This window comes from Cupressus sempervirens, chromosome 9, assembly GCF_028749045.1.
Source record: "Cupressus sempervirens isolate cs-2001-9-10 chromosome 9, ASM2874904v1, whole genome shotgun sequence".
Lineage (NCBI taxonomy): Eukaryota > Viridiplantae > Streptophyta > Pinopsida > Cupressales > Cupressaceae > Cupressus > Cupressus sempervirens.
The window spans coordinates 585,889,694-585,908,935 of NC_143126.1; the positions used below are offsets into that span (position 1 = coordinate 585,889,694).

The 19,242-nt window shown below is 37.0% G+C and overlaps 1 protein-coding gene across 2 annotated transcripts in view; it reads right to left on the minus strand.

Moving 5' to 3' along the window:
* Positions 1–3,759: 3,759 nt before the first annotated feature.
* The window catches only part of LOC149540037 (RNA-binding protein Y14-like), a 71,382-nt gene continuing 55,899 nt past the window's right edge, over positions 3,760–19,242 (minus strand). For both annotated transcript variants that reach the window (XM_089801227.1, XM_089801228.1), the window contains exons 5-6: positions 4,165–4,310; positions 3,760–4,076 (exon numbers count right to left, since the gene is read on the minus strand). In XM_089801227.1, coding sequence (XP_089657353.1) covers positions 4,028–4,076; positions 4,165–4,310 — 195 coding nt within the window. In that variant the 3' untranslated portion in view covers positions 3,760–4,027. The remainder of the gene's footprint in view (positions 4,077–4,164; positions 4,311–19,242) is intronic.

The window sequence follows — 19,242 nt, forward strand, 5'->3', positions numbered from 1 at the left end:
TTAGTTGGAGTAAGTTATAATTAGTTCTTTATCTAACCAAATTAATAAAGATAGTTAGTAGAAAGTAAAGGTTAGTAGTATTGTAGTTAAGGGTTGAGGTATTATAGGCAAGTATATTATGATGCAATGTATGACATGTATAATAAGTATATCTTAGATGTGATTTGCTATATGAGTGTTATAATATAGTGATAACATATATGTAGATTAATATAAATATACTTATATCATGTGATTAAGTAAGTGTGTGTGTGTGTGTGTGTGTGTGTGTGTGTGTGTGTGTGTGTGTATCGCGTAATTATAGTCTACATAGATCTAGGTAACTTTCAATATAAAAGAAGGATTGTGTGTTGGACATCTATATGAAATATGATCATAAATCAGTGGGTTAGAGGTCCCTCGAAAGTGGGGTAAAGATAGTTGTTAACTAATAGTTAAGTTATAGAATCTGAGACTAACAACAATTTAGTAATTTAACTTAGGAGATGGTAGGAATTAGTTTATAGATTTGTTTGGAGATATTTGATAGTTAATAGAATTGAACCTAGTCATTACAAAGCATCAAATGAATAGTAGGTACTTCAAATGGTTAGTTGATAAATTCATTTAGTTAATGGACCATGTTTTAGAATTTGGTTAGTAAATGGGAGATCAAATGATGGATAGCGTGGAAATTAAAATAACCCTAATAGTCAAGGTGATTAGATTTAAAAGTGAGTATTAGTAAAAGGGAGTTGGATGATAGTTGGTCATTTGAAGACGTGGATAGTTAGTTAGAGGTGGATTATCTAGTAAATATTTTATCGATGGAGTAGCTTAAGTATCATGTGTAGTTCCATATATGTTTGTGTGTGTGTGTGTGTGTGTGTGTGTGGTTTATATGCATGAATACATCTATGGCTATCTATGTATGCTAATAGTGAAAAAAAAACTTGAAGAATGGGATTTTCTTTTTTAATAGGGTAGTAACCACCGAAAGTCTCCTCTAACTTTGGATACCGTTCATGATGCACCTTTGACCAACTTAGTATGGACCGCTTTGGTTAGGGATTTGATAACATGTTGCAACACCATAAGCATGACATATATTCATTCACATCTTAAGTAAGAGTACCCCTTCATTGAAACCCTACCCTTGATGCAAGGTCAAGTTCATATTGAGTGAACGCCATGACTTGATAGCTAGTTAAACCTTATATATATAGTAACTCGAGAGCATAGAGGAGATTGATTTTTCATATAACCATGATGATGTATCTATAAAACTATTTCCCTACTTTCTGAAGCAAAGTAGAGATGAACCTTCATTCTACCTAGCAAGGGTCACTTCAGTTAAGTATGGTAAGTATGTCACAACCCTATGAAGATGAATATCAGATATTTTGTAGTCTTGGTCAATCACTAACCTAGTTGACAATGTATAGCCCTTGTGAGAGAATTCTTAAGAATTACCTTTCAAAAAAAAAAAATGTAGTCATCTTTTGCCCTAAATTTCGAGCATGGGGCTGAATAAGTTATCCAATAATTAAACCGCTTATTATCCTTAAATAATCTTATCCATTCAACCAAAGTAAATAGCAACCATAACAAGATGCACATAGACAATTACACCAAACATATTAACTAGGGAAACCCTTGATTAGAGGGAAAACCCTGATGGGCATGATGTCCACAAGATGATGTACTAATATAAATATTCATTGTTAGAGGATGGACCTTGTTAGGAGTCTATTACAATATTTAGTACATAAGAGTCTTTGTTAGGAGACTTTGAATCCCTATTAGGAGATTCCAACTTTGTTAAGAGTTGTAGAAGATAGAAGGACCCACTGTCCAAACAACTTCTGGGGCAAGACCACTAAATTCACTGTCCAACTGATCTCTCAACTATTCCTTGCAAAATAATTGTATATTGTACGTCAACTTCCCTCCTTTGTCCTATCAACTGGACCAATCATTGTCAGACCTTGTAGACCAAGTCACGAACCTCAAATCCAAGTATCAAATTTTGGATCATACAATAAAACATCGGCAATGAAGTTTCCTTCACTTCCACTCTACTCTACTCAACTTCGCATTTCACTCTTCATGTTGCTTACAATCATCTCATATGTCACATCTAAGATAAAGGAAAATGTCCTTCCTTTATACTGAATCCATAAAATAATTCCCTGAGTTAGTTGTTACAGCTTCTCAATTAATTATTATAGGACCACATTAAGAACACGCTACACTTAGCAATAACAATAATTTTTCGCCTTGCAACATGAATAACTTTCCGTGTACGTAACATTATGACGAGCGAGCTTAACCACGTCATCACCAGCATGTCTTTTTCACATCTGTAACTTTAGCTTCTTAGAATAATAACTTTGCTAAGAGATATAACAAGTTTACCAAAACATGTCTCTGTAAACTTTATGTCAGAACAGTCTTCACCGAAACTTGCATGACTTCTTCCAGACTTAATATCTTATGCTTCCGAGGTTACCTTTGTATACTAGACACATAGTATAATCTCTCTTTAACCTTGCTACTGAAACTACTCAACGATTTGTCCATACCAACTAAATATTTCCACTGTTCTTCTATCAGATACTATAAAAAACTGCTATGTTGATATCAATGACAAACACAGTCATGAATGTAACATATCATCATGATAATAATCTAATCATGTTTCTACAATACTCCCCCATATGAATATCATCAATATTCATGCTTCCAACAGTATTCTACCAAAAAACTTGGTGTCTTGAGATAAACTTTGTGGATGTTGGATGTAGTAGTGTTCTACACTGTTTTTAGTATTACATGTTGGTTGCTTTGGAAGTTTTCAAGTTCAATTATCATATTTGAGATTCAATTCTGACATTAAATTTGAGCATTTTGTCAAGACTGCATCTCACACCATCTCAAGCTACACAGTTTAATGTGAAAACAATTTTTTATTGAATAATAATAATAATAATTAATAAAGCCTTTTTTATTCCCCAACAAGTTTGGGTCCAAGATCATTTAAGCATACAACCAAGGTAATCTACCAATTAGAAAAGACAATATTCTATTCCAAACGAAAGAAAAAATATGTTGTGATATTGCTATCAGGGTTTAACTGTGTGATTTTGAGTCAAACTCATTGACCCATGCTTCATGAGTAGTGGTTCAACATGAATCCATCTCTCATGAGAATAAATGGAACACTTAGCACTCATTGGATCTAGGTGATGCTCACAAGGGTGAAGCAATGAGACTTCCCGGGAGGTCATCCATCCTAGTACTACTCCAGCTTGAGCGCGCTTAACTATGGAGTTTCCTCCACGGTTAAACCCAAAGCTTGCAACCCCATTTGCAAAACCTTCGCCAAGTGTTGTACCTTGTGAACCATTCATTTAGAAAGCCCCTTAAGCTCATCAATTGATAAGTAGGAGATAATTTCCACAGCAAGTCAAATTGTGATATTGCTATCAGGATTTAACTGTGTGATTTTGAGTCAAAACTCATTGACCCATGCTTCATGAGTAGTGATTCAACATGAATCCATCTCTCATGAGAATAAATGGAACACTTGGAATAAATGAACAATTTGACTTGCTATGGAAATTATCTTCTACTTGTCAAAAAATATATGGTTTTCAACTTTATTGCTGTTAATAACTGCTACCTACAAATTACTATCTCTGTGTCAATGCATATCTGAAAAAAGCATTGATTTCTAAAAAGGATCTTCAAAATTAAAAAAATTAGAGATCTTGTACATAACAAAGCAAACAAAACTGTTTTCAAATATGTAAATACACATGAATAAATGTCATTGCAATACCCTTACACATCAATAAAGGAGTTGCCAGCCCAAAAATAGATAAACGTTGTAAATGAACTGTCATGACAGTGATTTCTAATATGCAATTATATGCATGTAATATATAAATATTACAATCCAAATCTGCCAACCATGCTTGTAAATGATTATGAGTCAACATAACTTCCAGCTGCTTTATGAAATCATTACATAATATAACATAACTCAGTATCTTTTTCTGACAGGACTCCTTGAACGGTGTCCACGGGGTGACCTGAAAAATTTAATGAATACAAAATCCTTAGCTCTATTGCATTTCTCTTGCTAGTGAGTGGCTACAAAGAAAAGTAGACATTGCATACCTCCTCCGGATATTCCTGCGTCGAAATGGCCCATTGCTGAATGCCCAATCAACAGATATTGTTTGAGTCAGTAATTCTGCGCCATTCAGATTTGCTATTGCAGCTTGAGCTTCATTGTAAGTTTCATACTCAATCAATGCATATCCCTGATTTAGCAACACAACAATAAATTATGAGAAATATAGAAGCTGTTATCTAAAAGATATCTAAATGTGCAATAGTATATCAGTTTATTAACAATTCAGTAAGCAAGCACAAATTCCAACAATATATAGTCACAATAATTACAACATTGTCAGAGATGGATTCACTATTAAGTACCATGAGTATATTTATTACAGTGAACATCTATTGTTCGCCATGAACCAAGACAAGAAATATCAACAAATTCTTGGATAATCTTCTTAAAACGTATTGTTTGCCATCTGATTCACATATAGAAATGAGTTTTCTGATAATCAATCATGAAGTCTTCTGGATTTGTTTTGATTTTTTTTGAAGTCTTGTAAGTTATTTTGTTATAAATGATCTATTTGAACCATTGTAGCTGCACTTCTACTGAATTTACAAAGGCATACCATTGACATCCATTTTCCTTATATACAACAAATTGATCAGATTTCCTGTGTTAGTTGTCATGTCCCAATCAAATCACAAAGCTAGTTATTTGAAACCATTCAAATTCTTCAGGTCTCCTACAAAGACAAATCTGAATGAAAGATTTGGATTTGTAATGCTAAAAATAATAACTATAAAAACAAGTAATAAACACGGCGGTGCATTAAGAATCTCGCCGATAAATTCCTTCCACAGAGACATATATACTCGGCAAAATCAGAGTAAGACACAAACAATTCCCCATGTACTGCAAAGTATTGGTTGAGAAAGACCAAGCTTGTTAGAGGCATATGCAAGAGAGAACATTTGAAACAGCTTTAACAATACTCTCAGGCTTCAGCACCATCATGAATATCAGTTATCCAAGATGGTATGCATCAAGTGTATTTAATTGTTGAGCATAATCCATTATTAGGAGCAGTTACTTTCATCCACTGTTGATTTATTAGCCATTGAGCTATTAAGAATGGAAAATATATCAAGAAACAGAATTGCAGGTCAGCAATCATATTAGAAATAATCATCACTCTTGCACAGGTCAAAGGCATCAATGAAGTGGTAATAGAAAGACATGATTAATTGAACAAATCAATAGAAGCAAGAATCATTTATTATTGTCTGAGAAAGAGATTAATGAATAATTGCTCAACAGGAAGTTAATAAAGATGGGTGGGAACATACATTCAAATGACTTTGAAATAAGACAACAAAATATTGGCAGTTTGACGAAACTATAATTAAAGAGAGACTCATTAATGATAACTGGTTGCTAAGAGGACTCTATGCCTTTTGAAACAATAGTAAACCCTTTTCAAAGAGGTGCAACTAAGCATACAATAATAATTACTAAATGGTAAAGGAGGAAGCAAGGGATATAGAACAGAACTTATTAAAATAGAAGCAATTATGTTAACAGCAGTTAAGGATAGGAAGATCCTTGTCTATGTAGGAGGCATTTAAGAGAAAGAGACATTTCTTCACTTCCAAAGCATGCAACCCATCAGTATTACAAGACATTTATATCGAAATTGAATTCAGTCATTGGGGGAAGGGATGAGATCATGGAAAGGATCAGAATTATTATTATAGTTGGTGCTTATCAAAGGAAATGAATCGTATTATATGGCTGGAAAGCACCATGTGACGGAAAATTATCCCATAACTTATCTGAGTGAAATACTGATTCACAGAGTATTACATCTGAATACTATTAGGAATAAATGGCTGATCTACGGTCTAATATATATGCTGTAGCATTTACATCTATTAATAATAGTGAAATCAGAATTCTGTATACAAACACACACACATATATGTATATGGGATATTGGTATGTTCATAGCCTATTCCTTGGTCACTCACCATTGCCCCTTCTGAGGAGTGGTTGATTTTGTTGAGAGGTAGAGTGATTCCTCACAAGGTAGAGATGGGTTAAAAATGGGGTCCTAAAACCTTGGGGGAGCCTACTTGAAGATTGGTTTCCAAGCACCTTATGACAAGTAATTCTCCACCCTCCTTAGGGTTGCTAATTAGGAAAGAAGTATGTAACTGGGCCTTAAGTATGTTAACTGTCAAATGTATTGTGAATCATTAATTGTTTATTAATTTAATCAGATTTAAATGCATATTAATGTGTGTTAATCAATTGGAATTGGCAGCTTCCTAGAAGCGAACATTACAGAGACTAATTAAACTGCTGATTCTGAGTGCACTCCAAAGCCTAGTCGGGAATCTTAGGGTAAATCAAGTCCAGTCCCAGTAGGGGGCATTATATTAATGCTAGATTTCAAGGAAAAATAAATAACCAAGATCTAGTGTACTAGCATTAGCCACAAAAACACTATTCTTATCAATGTTCCAGAAACCAAAATGGAAGAATAATGCTATCCCATAAATCAAGATACTGAGGATGCATTGAATTTAAGTGGTGAGTACATTTCTATTAAATGGGAAACGGAGTTGCAAATACAGCCAATATAAAGTTAACTTCAGAATCTCTAAACGAGAAAAAGGTAATTTGTGCAAGGGACGATAAATCACACACAACTCATTCGAAGACAAGGCAAAGCAAGCTAAAACTAGGCGTGAGAAAACACACAAAAAACCAATAAATTTATAAAATGACATACAACCTACACCAACACCTGCCTCGCCTTCCAGCACCCCCACCAAGCATAGCTTAGGTGGGTGAACCGTGAAAAAAAGATCTTGCGAAATATGTAGCCATATAAGTACCCATGAACAAATGGTTCCCCTCATAAAGAAACAGCCCCCAAAAAAGAAAATGGAAACACTTCCCCAAGAAGTGTGAAGATAAAGAACGAGGTATCCCTAACCCCAAGGAATAGCCACCTGCAACCCCAACAAAGCTCATAAATGAAAGAATTAATTTCTAGGGACAGTTTGGCGAATTGTTTTCTATAGTTTGGTGAAGATATCCAAAATCTACTGTTGGATATCCAAAATCTAGAGTTTGCCACCCGTAATACCACAGTCCGAACAACATGAAATAGGGGGACACAAAGTAGAGGACAGGGAAAGAAGTTGAAGCCCTCCACCTAGAGATGCAGAGGGACAAGGGGATCATGAGGCCTCGGTTCACCAGATTGAGCCACCACTGATTATAGACACCGACAGTTGTGAGAGCCCCCAAAGATATAGGGGATGAGATTAGGGAGTTAATACGACTCCAACTACCTATTTTTACTGGAACCACAAATGGTACACAGGCACAGGCATGGTTACAAAGCTTAGAGAGGTGCTTTGGTTTGCGACTTTATGGGAGCAATCTAAGGCACGATTTTGCATACACCTATTACGAGATAATGCTTCCAACTGGTGGAAACAAGAAGAGGCCATAGGTGGTGTGAGGATAGACACTCTTACATGGGAGGCATTTGTGGCCAGATTGAGAGATGGGTATCTTTCAAAGCATTTCAAACAGAGTCAGATTGAGGAGTTTCATGACCTCCAGCAGAGGGGCCTTACAGTGGCACAGTATGAGAGCAGATTTCTAGGGCTCCTTATGTCGAGTACATGAAGGAGGACAAGCTTTGGATCTATCAACTCACCAAGGGTCTTAAATTATCCCTTCAGAATTCAATACGGCTAGCCTTTCTTGGCACCTTCAAGGAGGCAGAAGATCTCCGTAACAAACAGGATTCTCGGGATCAGTCTCATAAACGAAATTCCTCCCAGTATTCAAGATAGTAGAAACCCTCATGGAAGGGTAATCAAAGTCACTCAGTGGGGTCCTCTAAGGGGTTATCAAGGCTCTAAGCCCAAGCAATGGCAGTCATAGGGTTCCAAGCGAGACCGTAGGCCACAGACTCCTTATGCACAAACAGCTAGGGCTCAACAGTCCTTCAGGGGTGGTTATAGTGGATCCAATAGGACAGGGGGTCAATAGCAATCTAGGCCACAGGCCCAAAGGGTGTTCAAATTCAAACTCGTGGACCAAGTTATACTTGCAGTGGTATGGGCCACATAGCTAGAGAGTGTCCACAAGGACCAACAACCAGTAGTTAGCAGGGGGCCACTTCAGAGCCTACAGTGGGAGACATGGGTAGGTCCCACAGAGTATTTGCAATCACCATCTAAGCATCAGGCCACAGTTATTGAGGTCTCAGGTATAATCAAAAGCACTAGTGTTACTATATTATTTGATTTCAGAGCCACCGATTCTTTTATATCTCCTTTTCTAGTGGAGTGTTGCGGGCTACTGGCAGCTAGACAAGATGTAAATTGGGAAGTTGAATTGGTCTTAGGGGCTAGGGTGTGTGTTAGTTCTTTTATTCATGATTGTTAGATTCAAACTGGAGACATGATCATGACCTTAGAGCTACGTATCACTCCCTAGGATCCTCCGATGCAGTCCTTGGCATGGATTGGCTATGTGCCCACATCGCCAAGATGGATTGCAAACAGAAGAAAGTTGAGTGTTTAGATGATCATGGTACTCCTATGGTAATTTCGGGGGGAAAAGGCCAGTGTCTCTTTGTGTGATATATGGCATGCAACTTAAGCGGTGTCTGTGAAAGGGATGTCAGTTGTTTGCAATAACTATCAATGATAGGGAGGAAGAAGACGGGAGGGAACCTTCTCTAGATGATTATCCAATATTGCAAGAATTTGCAGACGTCTTTCCATCAAAGCTTCCGAGTATGCTACCACCTAGGGCAATTAACTTCCACATAGATCTCGTGTTGAGGGCTGAGCCTATCTCTAGATCTCCTTACAGGATGACTACACATGAGCTTAGCAAACTTAAGATCCAACTAGAACTCTTGGAGAAAGGACATATTTGTCCAAGTGTGTCACCTTGAGGTGCACCAGTGATCTTTGTGAAGAAGAAAGATGGGTCACTTAGATTGTGCATTGATTACCAACAATTGAATAAGGTAACCATCAAGAATCGCTACCCAATTCCCAGAATTGATGACCTATTTGATCAATTGCAGGGTGCCCGAGTATTCTACAAGATAGATTTGAAATCCGGGTACCATCAGTTACAGATTGTGGAGAGTGACATTCATAAGACTGCATTTCGCACAAGGTATGGCCATTATGAGTTCGTGGTGGTACCCTTTGGCCTCACGAATGCTCCAATTGTATTTATGAGCCTCGTGAATGGGGTATTTCGCACATTCTTGGATAAATTTGTCGTAGTGTTCCTAGATGACATATTGATATACTCCCAAGATGAGGAGGAACTCGAAGAGCACCTCAAACAAGTTTTGTAGCAACTAAGCGAGAATCAATTATATAGTAGTTTGTCTAAGTGTGCCTTTTTCAAACGAGAAGTGCACTACTTAGGTCATGTGATATCAGGAGAAGGGATTTCAGTGGATCCATCCAAGATCCAACCCACCCTAGATTGGCCAGCACCGACAAATGTTATAGACGTTAGAAGTTTCATGGGATTGACAAGATATTATAGGCAATTTGTGACAGGATTCTCTAGGATAGCTCATCCCTTCACATCCCTTTAGAGGAAAGGGAAGAAGTTCGAATGGACAAAAAAGTGCGAGAAGGCCTTCCAAGAACTCAAGAGGGCACTCACTAGCGCAACAATCCTAGTAGTACTCGATCCTTCATTAGATTTTGTAGTATGCATAGATGCCTCATTGGATGGGATTGGAGTCATCCTTATGTAGAATGGTCAGGCCATAGCTTACAAGTCTAGGAAACTTAAGACTCACCAGCTCAATTATCCTACCCATGATTTAGAGCTTGGAGTAGTAGTTCATGCCTTGACACAATGGCTCCACTTTCTCCTAGGTCATCACTTTGAGCTTCATTCAAATCACCAAAGTCTGCAATATATTTTCACGCAGCCGTATCTTAATGCCCGACAAAGGAGATGGATGGAATTCTTATGTGAGTATGGTTTTGATATACATTAGATAAAAGGCAAGGAGAATGTAGTTGCAGATGCCTTGAGTAGGAGGCGTCACGAGCTATCTTCTATGACCATTGAGATAGATTTGAGAGAGCACATATTACACCACCTGCTCGAAGATGTATTTTATGCAGAAGTCTGTCAGTTGATCCACTCTTAGAAACCCCTTGAGGGTAAATTTTCCGATTTCTCGTCAGATTCTGATGGATTACTACGCCATAAAGGGCACACTTATGTACCCTCCACTGATGACTTGCGTGAGTTCATTGTTTTGGAAGCCAATTGAGCACCCTATACAACACATCCGAGTGTTAAGAAGCTTCATGCTGATTTGAGACAGTTATATCATTGGTTGGGTATGAGAATGCAAATTGCCAACATCGTGGCCAAATGTCTAGAATGTCAAAGAGTTAAGGCAGAGCACGAACATCCAAGTGGACTCTTGCAACCACATGAGATACCTAAGTGGAAGTGGGACACTATCTCCATGGATTTCATTGTTGGTCTTTCGATGTCTTCTCGTCGTCACGATGCCATCATGGTAACAGTTGACACCTTGACCAAAGTTGCCCATTTTTCACCCGTTTGTACTACCTTCACAGCACCCGCAGTTGCCCAGGTGTTCTTGCGAGACATTGTCAGACTCCATGGCATTCCTCATAAGATCATCTCAAATAAAGACTCCTTATTTACATCATCCTTTTGGAGGGAATTGTAGTCATCATTAGGCACTAAGCTCAACTTTAGCACGACATCTCATCCTCAGACAGATGGACAAACAGAGAGAGTTAACTAGATCCTAGAGGATATGTTACGAATGTATGTGATGGACCACCAATCTAAATGGGAGGAATACCTACATCTTGCCGAATTTGCCTATAACAATGGGCATCATACTTCTATAGGCATGCCACACTATCAAGCCTTGTATGGAAGGTCCTGCAAAACACCCCTGAGCTAGGATAGGATTGAGGATAGGGTACCTATCGGGCCTTAGTTAGTCAAGGATATGGAGCAACAGGTGATTCTAATTAGACAACATCTTAGAGAAGCCCAAGATAGGCAGAAGAAGTATGCGGATGCGAAGAGGGTAGATAGAGAGTACATGGTTGGTGATAGTCTTCTTGAGAGTGCGACCACATAAGAGCCCAATCCGTTATAAAAAAAGCTCTAAGTTAGCACCTCGCTTTGTGGGTTCTTTTGAGATTTTGGAGTGGATAGGACCAGTTGCTTATCGTCTAGCCCTGCCACTTAGCCTGTCGTGCATCCACAATGTACTTCATGTTTCAGTATTGCGAAAACATATTTATGATGAACCTCACATCATAGATTGGGATGTTCTGCAGGTGGAATCAAACGGACAGATAGCGTTGGAGCCCATTCGCATTTTGGCCCAACGGACCCTCACACTACGAGGCAGAGAGCTAGACTAGGTTAGAGTCCAGTGGGGTTGCTACGATGAAGTCATGACTTCGTGGGAGGATGTAGCATAGATCAAATCTCGGTACCCATACCTTTTAGATGAACTCTAGGAGGAGGTTCATGTCTAGGGGGGAAGATGTGAGGCCTCACCTCGACCCCTCATAGCATAGTAATCTTATTTGCATTTTGACACTCGGGACTTGATACTTTGACATTTATTCGAGATTTTGATGAACTATGACTCATAATATCTACTTGATTTTGGTATTGATCTTGGTGATTTTCACCTATGATATGTATTAGGACCTAAATTTTATGTTGGATGATTTAACAAATATAGATTATGTATTTCACCATTATGTTAGGAATTGGATTATGATGTGGTTCAGAATGTTAATTTGATCATGTGATTAAGTATTAATGTGATATGCAGATTTTAATATCTTAATGTTTTAAATGCTTTATATGAAATGTTTACGAAACAAAAGTTAATAATGATGATTGAGTGTGTTAATGTAAATTATTCAATAAGAAATTGTCATGCACCTATATACATGTATTTTATATGATTTTTCATTGGGCTACTAATGTTTTGGTTTAGTGTGCAAGAAATTGAACCATGGAAAAATTAACTGAAAAAACAAGGTCCAAACTTATGTGGACATAGTTTAGCCAAGGCGAATCTTTGGAAGATTCAAAGTCTCGTTGTGATGTGTTTATTTCGTAAATTTAAGTTTGCATGTGTGTGATAAATTTAATTTCATTAATACATTAGGGACATGGCATGGTGATGTGTAATGTATTTTAATGTGTCACTTGACACTTGTAAATTGTTTATGTGTTGATGACATGTCACCTAGGATTTTAGTCATGGTTGCACTTAACCTTAAACTAATTGCCTTTCAAAGATTAAGTAAACCCACTTGGAGAAAGGATAGGATGGGTCACCATCAAGGGAAGTTCGAATTCAAACTTCAAAAGGATTTTGGAGAGTCAATAAGTGGTCCCAAGGTGCCATTTTTGTGAAAATAAGCCATCCATATGTTAGCATAACATGTTAGGGGCCTAAATTAGACCATTTTAGTGCTTAGCTAGCCTAGGGGACCCCTTAACCAATGCATTCTCCCACCAATTCGAAATATGAGTTGTTCTATGAGTTTATCCCCATCTTTCTACTTAGTCAAAAGTAGCAAAATTGGTAGGGACAAAGTTGTAAGAGATAGTGGCTTGATATTTTTGCCAAAATGAGTTAGTGGAAGAGCCTTTTTAGTGGACTTGGACAAACTAGTGGAGTGTTCACCCACTCTCTAAGTTTAGAGACAATTAGGGTTTGGAAAGGGGAAAGGACTAAGGAGAAGGCTCTTCAACAATTTCCATTTGCTTGTAGCTTGGACCAAGGTTGGTGCCCATGCTATGGCTCTCATTGCATTTGCTCAACGATGTTGTTCTTGCTCATTTTGTGTTAAAATTCATGTAATGTGTTTGTGTTGAGATTGTTGGTATGTATCATTGTTTGTGATGGATTTGTCTTGCAAATTTTCCTTGTTTTTGTGTGTATGAATGTTTATGGGTGTGAAAGCTTCACTCACCCTTGGGAGGGAAGAGAAGCCTTGGGTGGAGGGGTTAGTTGGGCTCAACAATGAAGTTGAAAAATTCTCCTCTTGGAGAGGGTTTAGTTGTTAATGGAGTATGGGCTTCATTGAAGCCATATGCCTTGTTTTGTGCTATGGGAGGTATAAGTGTATTGGTGTATTGAGGAGGATGAATTTGATGGCCTCGAAAGGGCATGATGCAATTGCAAATATATATACTTGTAAGGCTATGACATTCTCCTCTTTGGAGAGCTCACCTTCACCCATGTCTCATGATTCCAATAAAGAGTCAATTGTGTTAAACTTTGGGAGGGAGTTTATATGTGTTGTAATATTATGTTGTATGCATTGTTGGTGCTTGAGTGTAACCCGTTTGAGCCTTGTTTCCCCTCATTCGGTGGGTGGCTTCTTAGAAGCCTAGGATGGGAGGTGAGCCTCCATGGTTCTTGGTTTTATGTTTTTTTTGCAGGTTTGTCGGCATGGGGTCTAAGAAGAAGTTAGGGTTATCCCCTTGGCATTGTTGAAGAATCAAGTGTTGTGCTGATGCATCATTTAGTTGAAGGAATCAATCCTTCCCATGTCATTTTGTAATGCGTTGTGATGGCAAAATCTCCATTGTTGTTCTATGTAATATGAGAAGAATTTACACCCTATTGTATATTAATGAGAATGTGTAAATTGAGATTTGATGCTATGCATATAGTTGGCATTGTAAGAGAAAGATTGTATCATTTCCATGGTTGTATATGAAGGAAAGAAATAGTTACATGAGAAGGAATAACCATTGTTATGAAGTCCATGTAGAAGTTATGTAAATGGGATATTTCTTCTCATGTAGACTTATGAATCAAACAATAAATATATTGCATAGTTTGCTTGTGTGGGTGAAAATTACTGTTATAGCTAATTCAATTCAAAACTTAAAGTGATTGCATTGTAAGATTATATGTTATGTATTTAATACAATGGCAAGAAAATTCGTGTGTTACAATAGCCATATGTAGGTATGAGAGATATTTCACTATGTTTCAAGTTAATGAGAAATCTCATATGGAATTTTTGCAACAGTGGGAAGTATATATTTGCTCTTGTGCAATTGCATCCTTTGTGCTAGACTTTTGATTTTGTAAATATTAATAATCATGTAGATTAGATAGATGCAAAGCATAATATCAAAACATGCAATTGAGACTATTAGAGATTACAAATCAGACTAGCACCAAATCCTTAGTCATGGTCTCTTAAGTGAGAAGGCAGGAAAATGCATAAGATTCATAGTGAAACCTTGCTGTAGATGCACTTTTACTCTCCAGAATTTGTATGGGAGAGGAAATATTTACCCTCCCAATTACAGAACAGTATTTTAATCCTAGAGATATTCCTTGGAATCTTCCCTATAGGGTCCCTATAAAGTAAAACTTCTAAACCAAGTCAAAACAATAAAGTAATAATATCCTAAACATATTTAAAATATAATGATAGAGACACTGAACATATATGTGACACTTCCTTAATTTTACTTATTCATAATACCTAGGAAACCTCCCTTTGAAAATGCAGACCTATGTTGATAAAAGAACCACATTTATAATAGTATTATACCATCACTAAAATGGCCATCGAAATCCAAAGGGGACCAGGTACATGTCAGCAAAAGGAATACTGATAATATGTCTTAAAACTATACACTATCCTAGGGAGCGGCCACCTCACCCAACCTAACACATGTAATAAAGCAAAAAAATGGACAAACCTTAAACCTATCAACATCTGCAATGGGCTGACCACACCACCTTCAATGAAATAAAGCCAATCACGTGCATTGAGGGGACTCCTTTCCACCTCGTACCTCAGGCACACATTCACCCCAATGCATGGCATAGGGAAAAGAGCAAAGGGGGACGTTGGGCGTGGAAAAAAGGGGGCTTGTACTTTGACAAGGTCTTTCCCCCTCCCTAGACAAACATCCTTAGACCCATCATGACAGGCCGCCAACAATCAAGTCGGGTGGGGCCCCATACATTAGATGCATTCAAGCTGGGCAGGGTCACATGACTTAGGAAAGGGGGTGCCTTATGCTTGGGAGAAGGGTCTGCAATGTAGGAAGTTATCGTTAGGTCAGCAAGTGTATTATTAAGTGGTTGGGGTAAATTTTATTAGTTTACATTGATATATAAAAATAATAATAATAAAGTTAGTAAGATGGTTATTACGTAATTAGGATTTAGTGATTTTAAGTATGTTTATCATGAGGAGTGTTTTAGTGGTTAGAGTTAGAGTTAGTTTAGTATTAGTAAGTAGTTAATGGGATTTGGATAATGATTAGGACGGATAGTAAAGTGAAAATTATTAAAATGTAAGGTATCATATTTATATAATAAATAATGTTTAACCAATATGATTCGAATATATATAATATTTTGGATTCAGTAATTAAATATAATTGTACTTCTTTATATGGGATACATGGCAAAGTTTAAAAATATGTGTCAATCAACAAATAGATATTTACCATGGAGGAATCCAATGCAAATCCCTATAGCTGCTCCATGTAAATCTCCTTAAATATGCCCATGAGGAAATGCACTCTCCACGTTCATAAGATAAAACAATGATGTACTAGAACAAGTGTGAGGTGGATGGAGTTTTCTTTACAACAAGTGCAAAAGTCTCCATGTAGTCAATAATTGGAACCTGTCCCCCATGAATGTATGCCTATAGCTGCTCCATGTAAATCTCCTTAAATATGCTCATAAGGAAATGCACTCTCCATGTTCATAAGATGAAACAATGATGCGCTAGAACAAGTGTGAGGTGGACAGAGTTCATCTTTACAACAAGTGCAAAAGTCTCCATGTAGTCAATAATTGGAACCTATCCCCCATGAATGTATGTCTTACCGAACTTAACCATGTTTCTGATAGGATACATTTCAAGTACCAACAGACGAGTGGGAAACATCACATCCTTTCTACAAACTTACGAAAAAAAGGTAACATTTTAGCAACTAAAAATAAATAAAAAGCATCAAGCAAGGGAACAAGAAGTGGTTGATGAAGCTCCCACAAGCAACCCCAACATAAAAGAACCCTAGTTACTACCAAAAAAAAAGGCATACTTATTTTGACAATTCTCTAATTTGTGAAGAAGATGATGAAGGTAGCAACAGTCATAAGAGAACAGCAGTAAGAAGAAAGCATTAGAATATCAAATCTACATCATTTGAGGTGAGTTTATCATCCATTGTTCATTTGCTCGAATTCCTTTGCATTTTTGTTTTTGTTTTTGAAAGGGAGAGTTTTTGTTTGTTTTCTATTCTATGTTTCAACTTAAATTTGTGCTTTGAAGTTCAATCAAAAACAATATGAGAGATAATCAATGTTGTGTAAGTGAAGAAATATGAATTCAACAAAAGACTCACATTTCTAGAGGTTCTTCTAAAGGTGATATTGTTACAGAGATTGTGAGTTGAATAATCCATTTAAATGCCCTCCTAAAATTCACAAAATCTATTGAAAAAGCCCATTTTATCACATGCATAGGCAAAGACCAAAAAAAAAATACTAGTGTGGCTAGTCATTTAGACTACAAAGACTATAGGAGTAGCTGTTACAAGATTCAAGAATTGGCAGATTAATGGATTTCCGGATGATTGATTAATTAACAGAGGAACAAATGTGTTCCTTATAAAGAATTACAAGGAAGTTGTTTCTTTTATGCCCTCCTAAAATTCACAAAATCTATTGAAAAAGCCCATTTTATCACATGCATAGGCAAAGACCAGAAAAAAATACTAGAGTGTGGCTAGTCATTTAGACTACAAAGACTATAGGAGTAGTTGTTACAAGATTCAAGAATTGGCAGATTAACGGATTTTCGTATGATTGATTAATTAAAAAAGGAACAAATGTGTTCCTTATAAAGAATTACAAGGAAGTTGTTTCTTTTAGAATCAGCGTAGATTGAAGATGAAATTAGAAACAAAACTGAAGACAGGATAGGAAACATTCCTATCTAGATTGAAAGACGGACTACAGACAAGTAGTTGACCAATATAGAAAGTATTTAACTAAGGAGATAATATCTTAATACCCTCCCTTAATGGTCAACGTACGGATGTCGGAACATTCTGGGATAACTGAGACCCTCCCTGGATCTACAGAATGCTGAAACCAAGAAGCTTTGCCAGAAGAGCGCTATGACTCAAAACAAATTGCAATTACAAAACTTCGTTTTTGTGGAAAAAATGGTAAAACCCAGAATCTCACACAACCTAGCGTATTACAAACAACATGAAATGATTTTTAAGGAGAAAACCAACAAACCCAGAAAAACAGAAACAGATTCAGAAGGCAAAAAATGCAACTTCGCCTTGATCAAGAAGCTCGACAACTTGTGTTGTTGGCTAGGAATTTGATTTATTAAAAAACACAGAGCCGTTTGAAAATGACTGTGTTTGACCTCAAACAATGGCGGATTTGGCAGGTGCAAAGGTTTGTAAAAAAGTGCAAAGCCGCAAATTTCTAGTCGCAAGTGGAAACAACGACCAGAGCCAAGAGCCAATAAAAACGACTGATACCATGTGAGAGCTTGCTGAAGAAAAAACAAGATTTTCAGAGAAAAACTAGACGCCAAAACCTGTGTTTTTCAAAAAACAGATGCCAAACATAAACCCTAGCCATGATTAGGTGTACGAACACAAACCCTAGCCGGGTTGTTTGTGAAAAACCAGAAGTAATTTCGAAAAAAACTTAACAAATAATTTCAACAGAAATTATAATTTTTTCGAAAAAAATTGGAGTATTTGCTCCGATACCATGTTACAAGATTCAAGAATTGGCAGATTAACGGATTCCCAGATGATTGATTGATTAACAGATGAACAAATGTGTTCCTTATAAAGAATTACAAGGACGTTTCTAAAAGGAACAACGTAGACTGAAGACAAAATTAGAAACAAAACTGAAGACAGGATAGGAAACATTCCTATCTGGACTAAAGACAAAAGAGACAGGATAGGAAACATTCCTATCTAGACTAAAAGATGGACTACAGACAAGTAGTTGACCATTATAGAAAGTATTTAACTAAGGAGATAATATCTTAATAGTAGCTACATGAGTTTATAATCACTTTTTTTATCAATAATTTTTGTATATTTTATTAATAGTAATAAAGTACATTTTGAAAAAGTTTTTGCAAACCACACCATGAAACCTAACCCGCCTACCCCAAAACCACTATTGTAGCAATCCATCGAGCTTCTACCACCCTTACAGTCATATGTCATTCGGCTTTATACTTCAAAGAATTCTTAACATCATCAACAAACCTCCACCTTCCCAAACAAAAATAATATTCATAGAATATGAAATTCATGGAATCAAAAGTTCACATATATCATTATGAAAGCTAGAGCATAGAAGACTACAGCTTATAGTAGCCTATGTCCTCCTATGACTATGCTTAATATAGGTCATGGAAGATTCTAGAGCCATCCTCTCTCCTTGTGTTTGAAGTTGAACCTTACGGACATGCTCATCCCCCTCATCGTCATCCTCATAATCCTCATCATCAAAGTTGGATCCATCACTCTCAACCTCGAGGTCCTGCACCAGGTCTCCTCGTGCTCTAGCTTCCTCCACTACCATTGCTACAACCTCTGCCTCTTGATCCACCTGATCAACCCACTCCAAGTCTTCATCATTGAAGATGGGATCATCAATCTCAATGTTCCATTCTACTTGTGGATCAACCTTGTCTAATACAATAAGCGATGTATCAGTGCCCAAAATATGTCTATGACAAAGGCAATGGTTGTAGTGAACAAACACAAGATCATTCAACTTTTTCACTGCCAACCTATTGCTCTTCTTCGAGTGTACATGCTCGAACAAACTTCAATTGCGTTCACATCCTAAAGCACAAGATGGCTGGCCAAGATACAAATTGCAATTCTCTATAGATTTGGCACCTTAGTACCAAACATCTTCCACCATGCATCCCAATAAAGAAAATTTTATATTAATTTTATAACTTTGACTT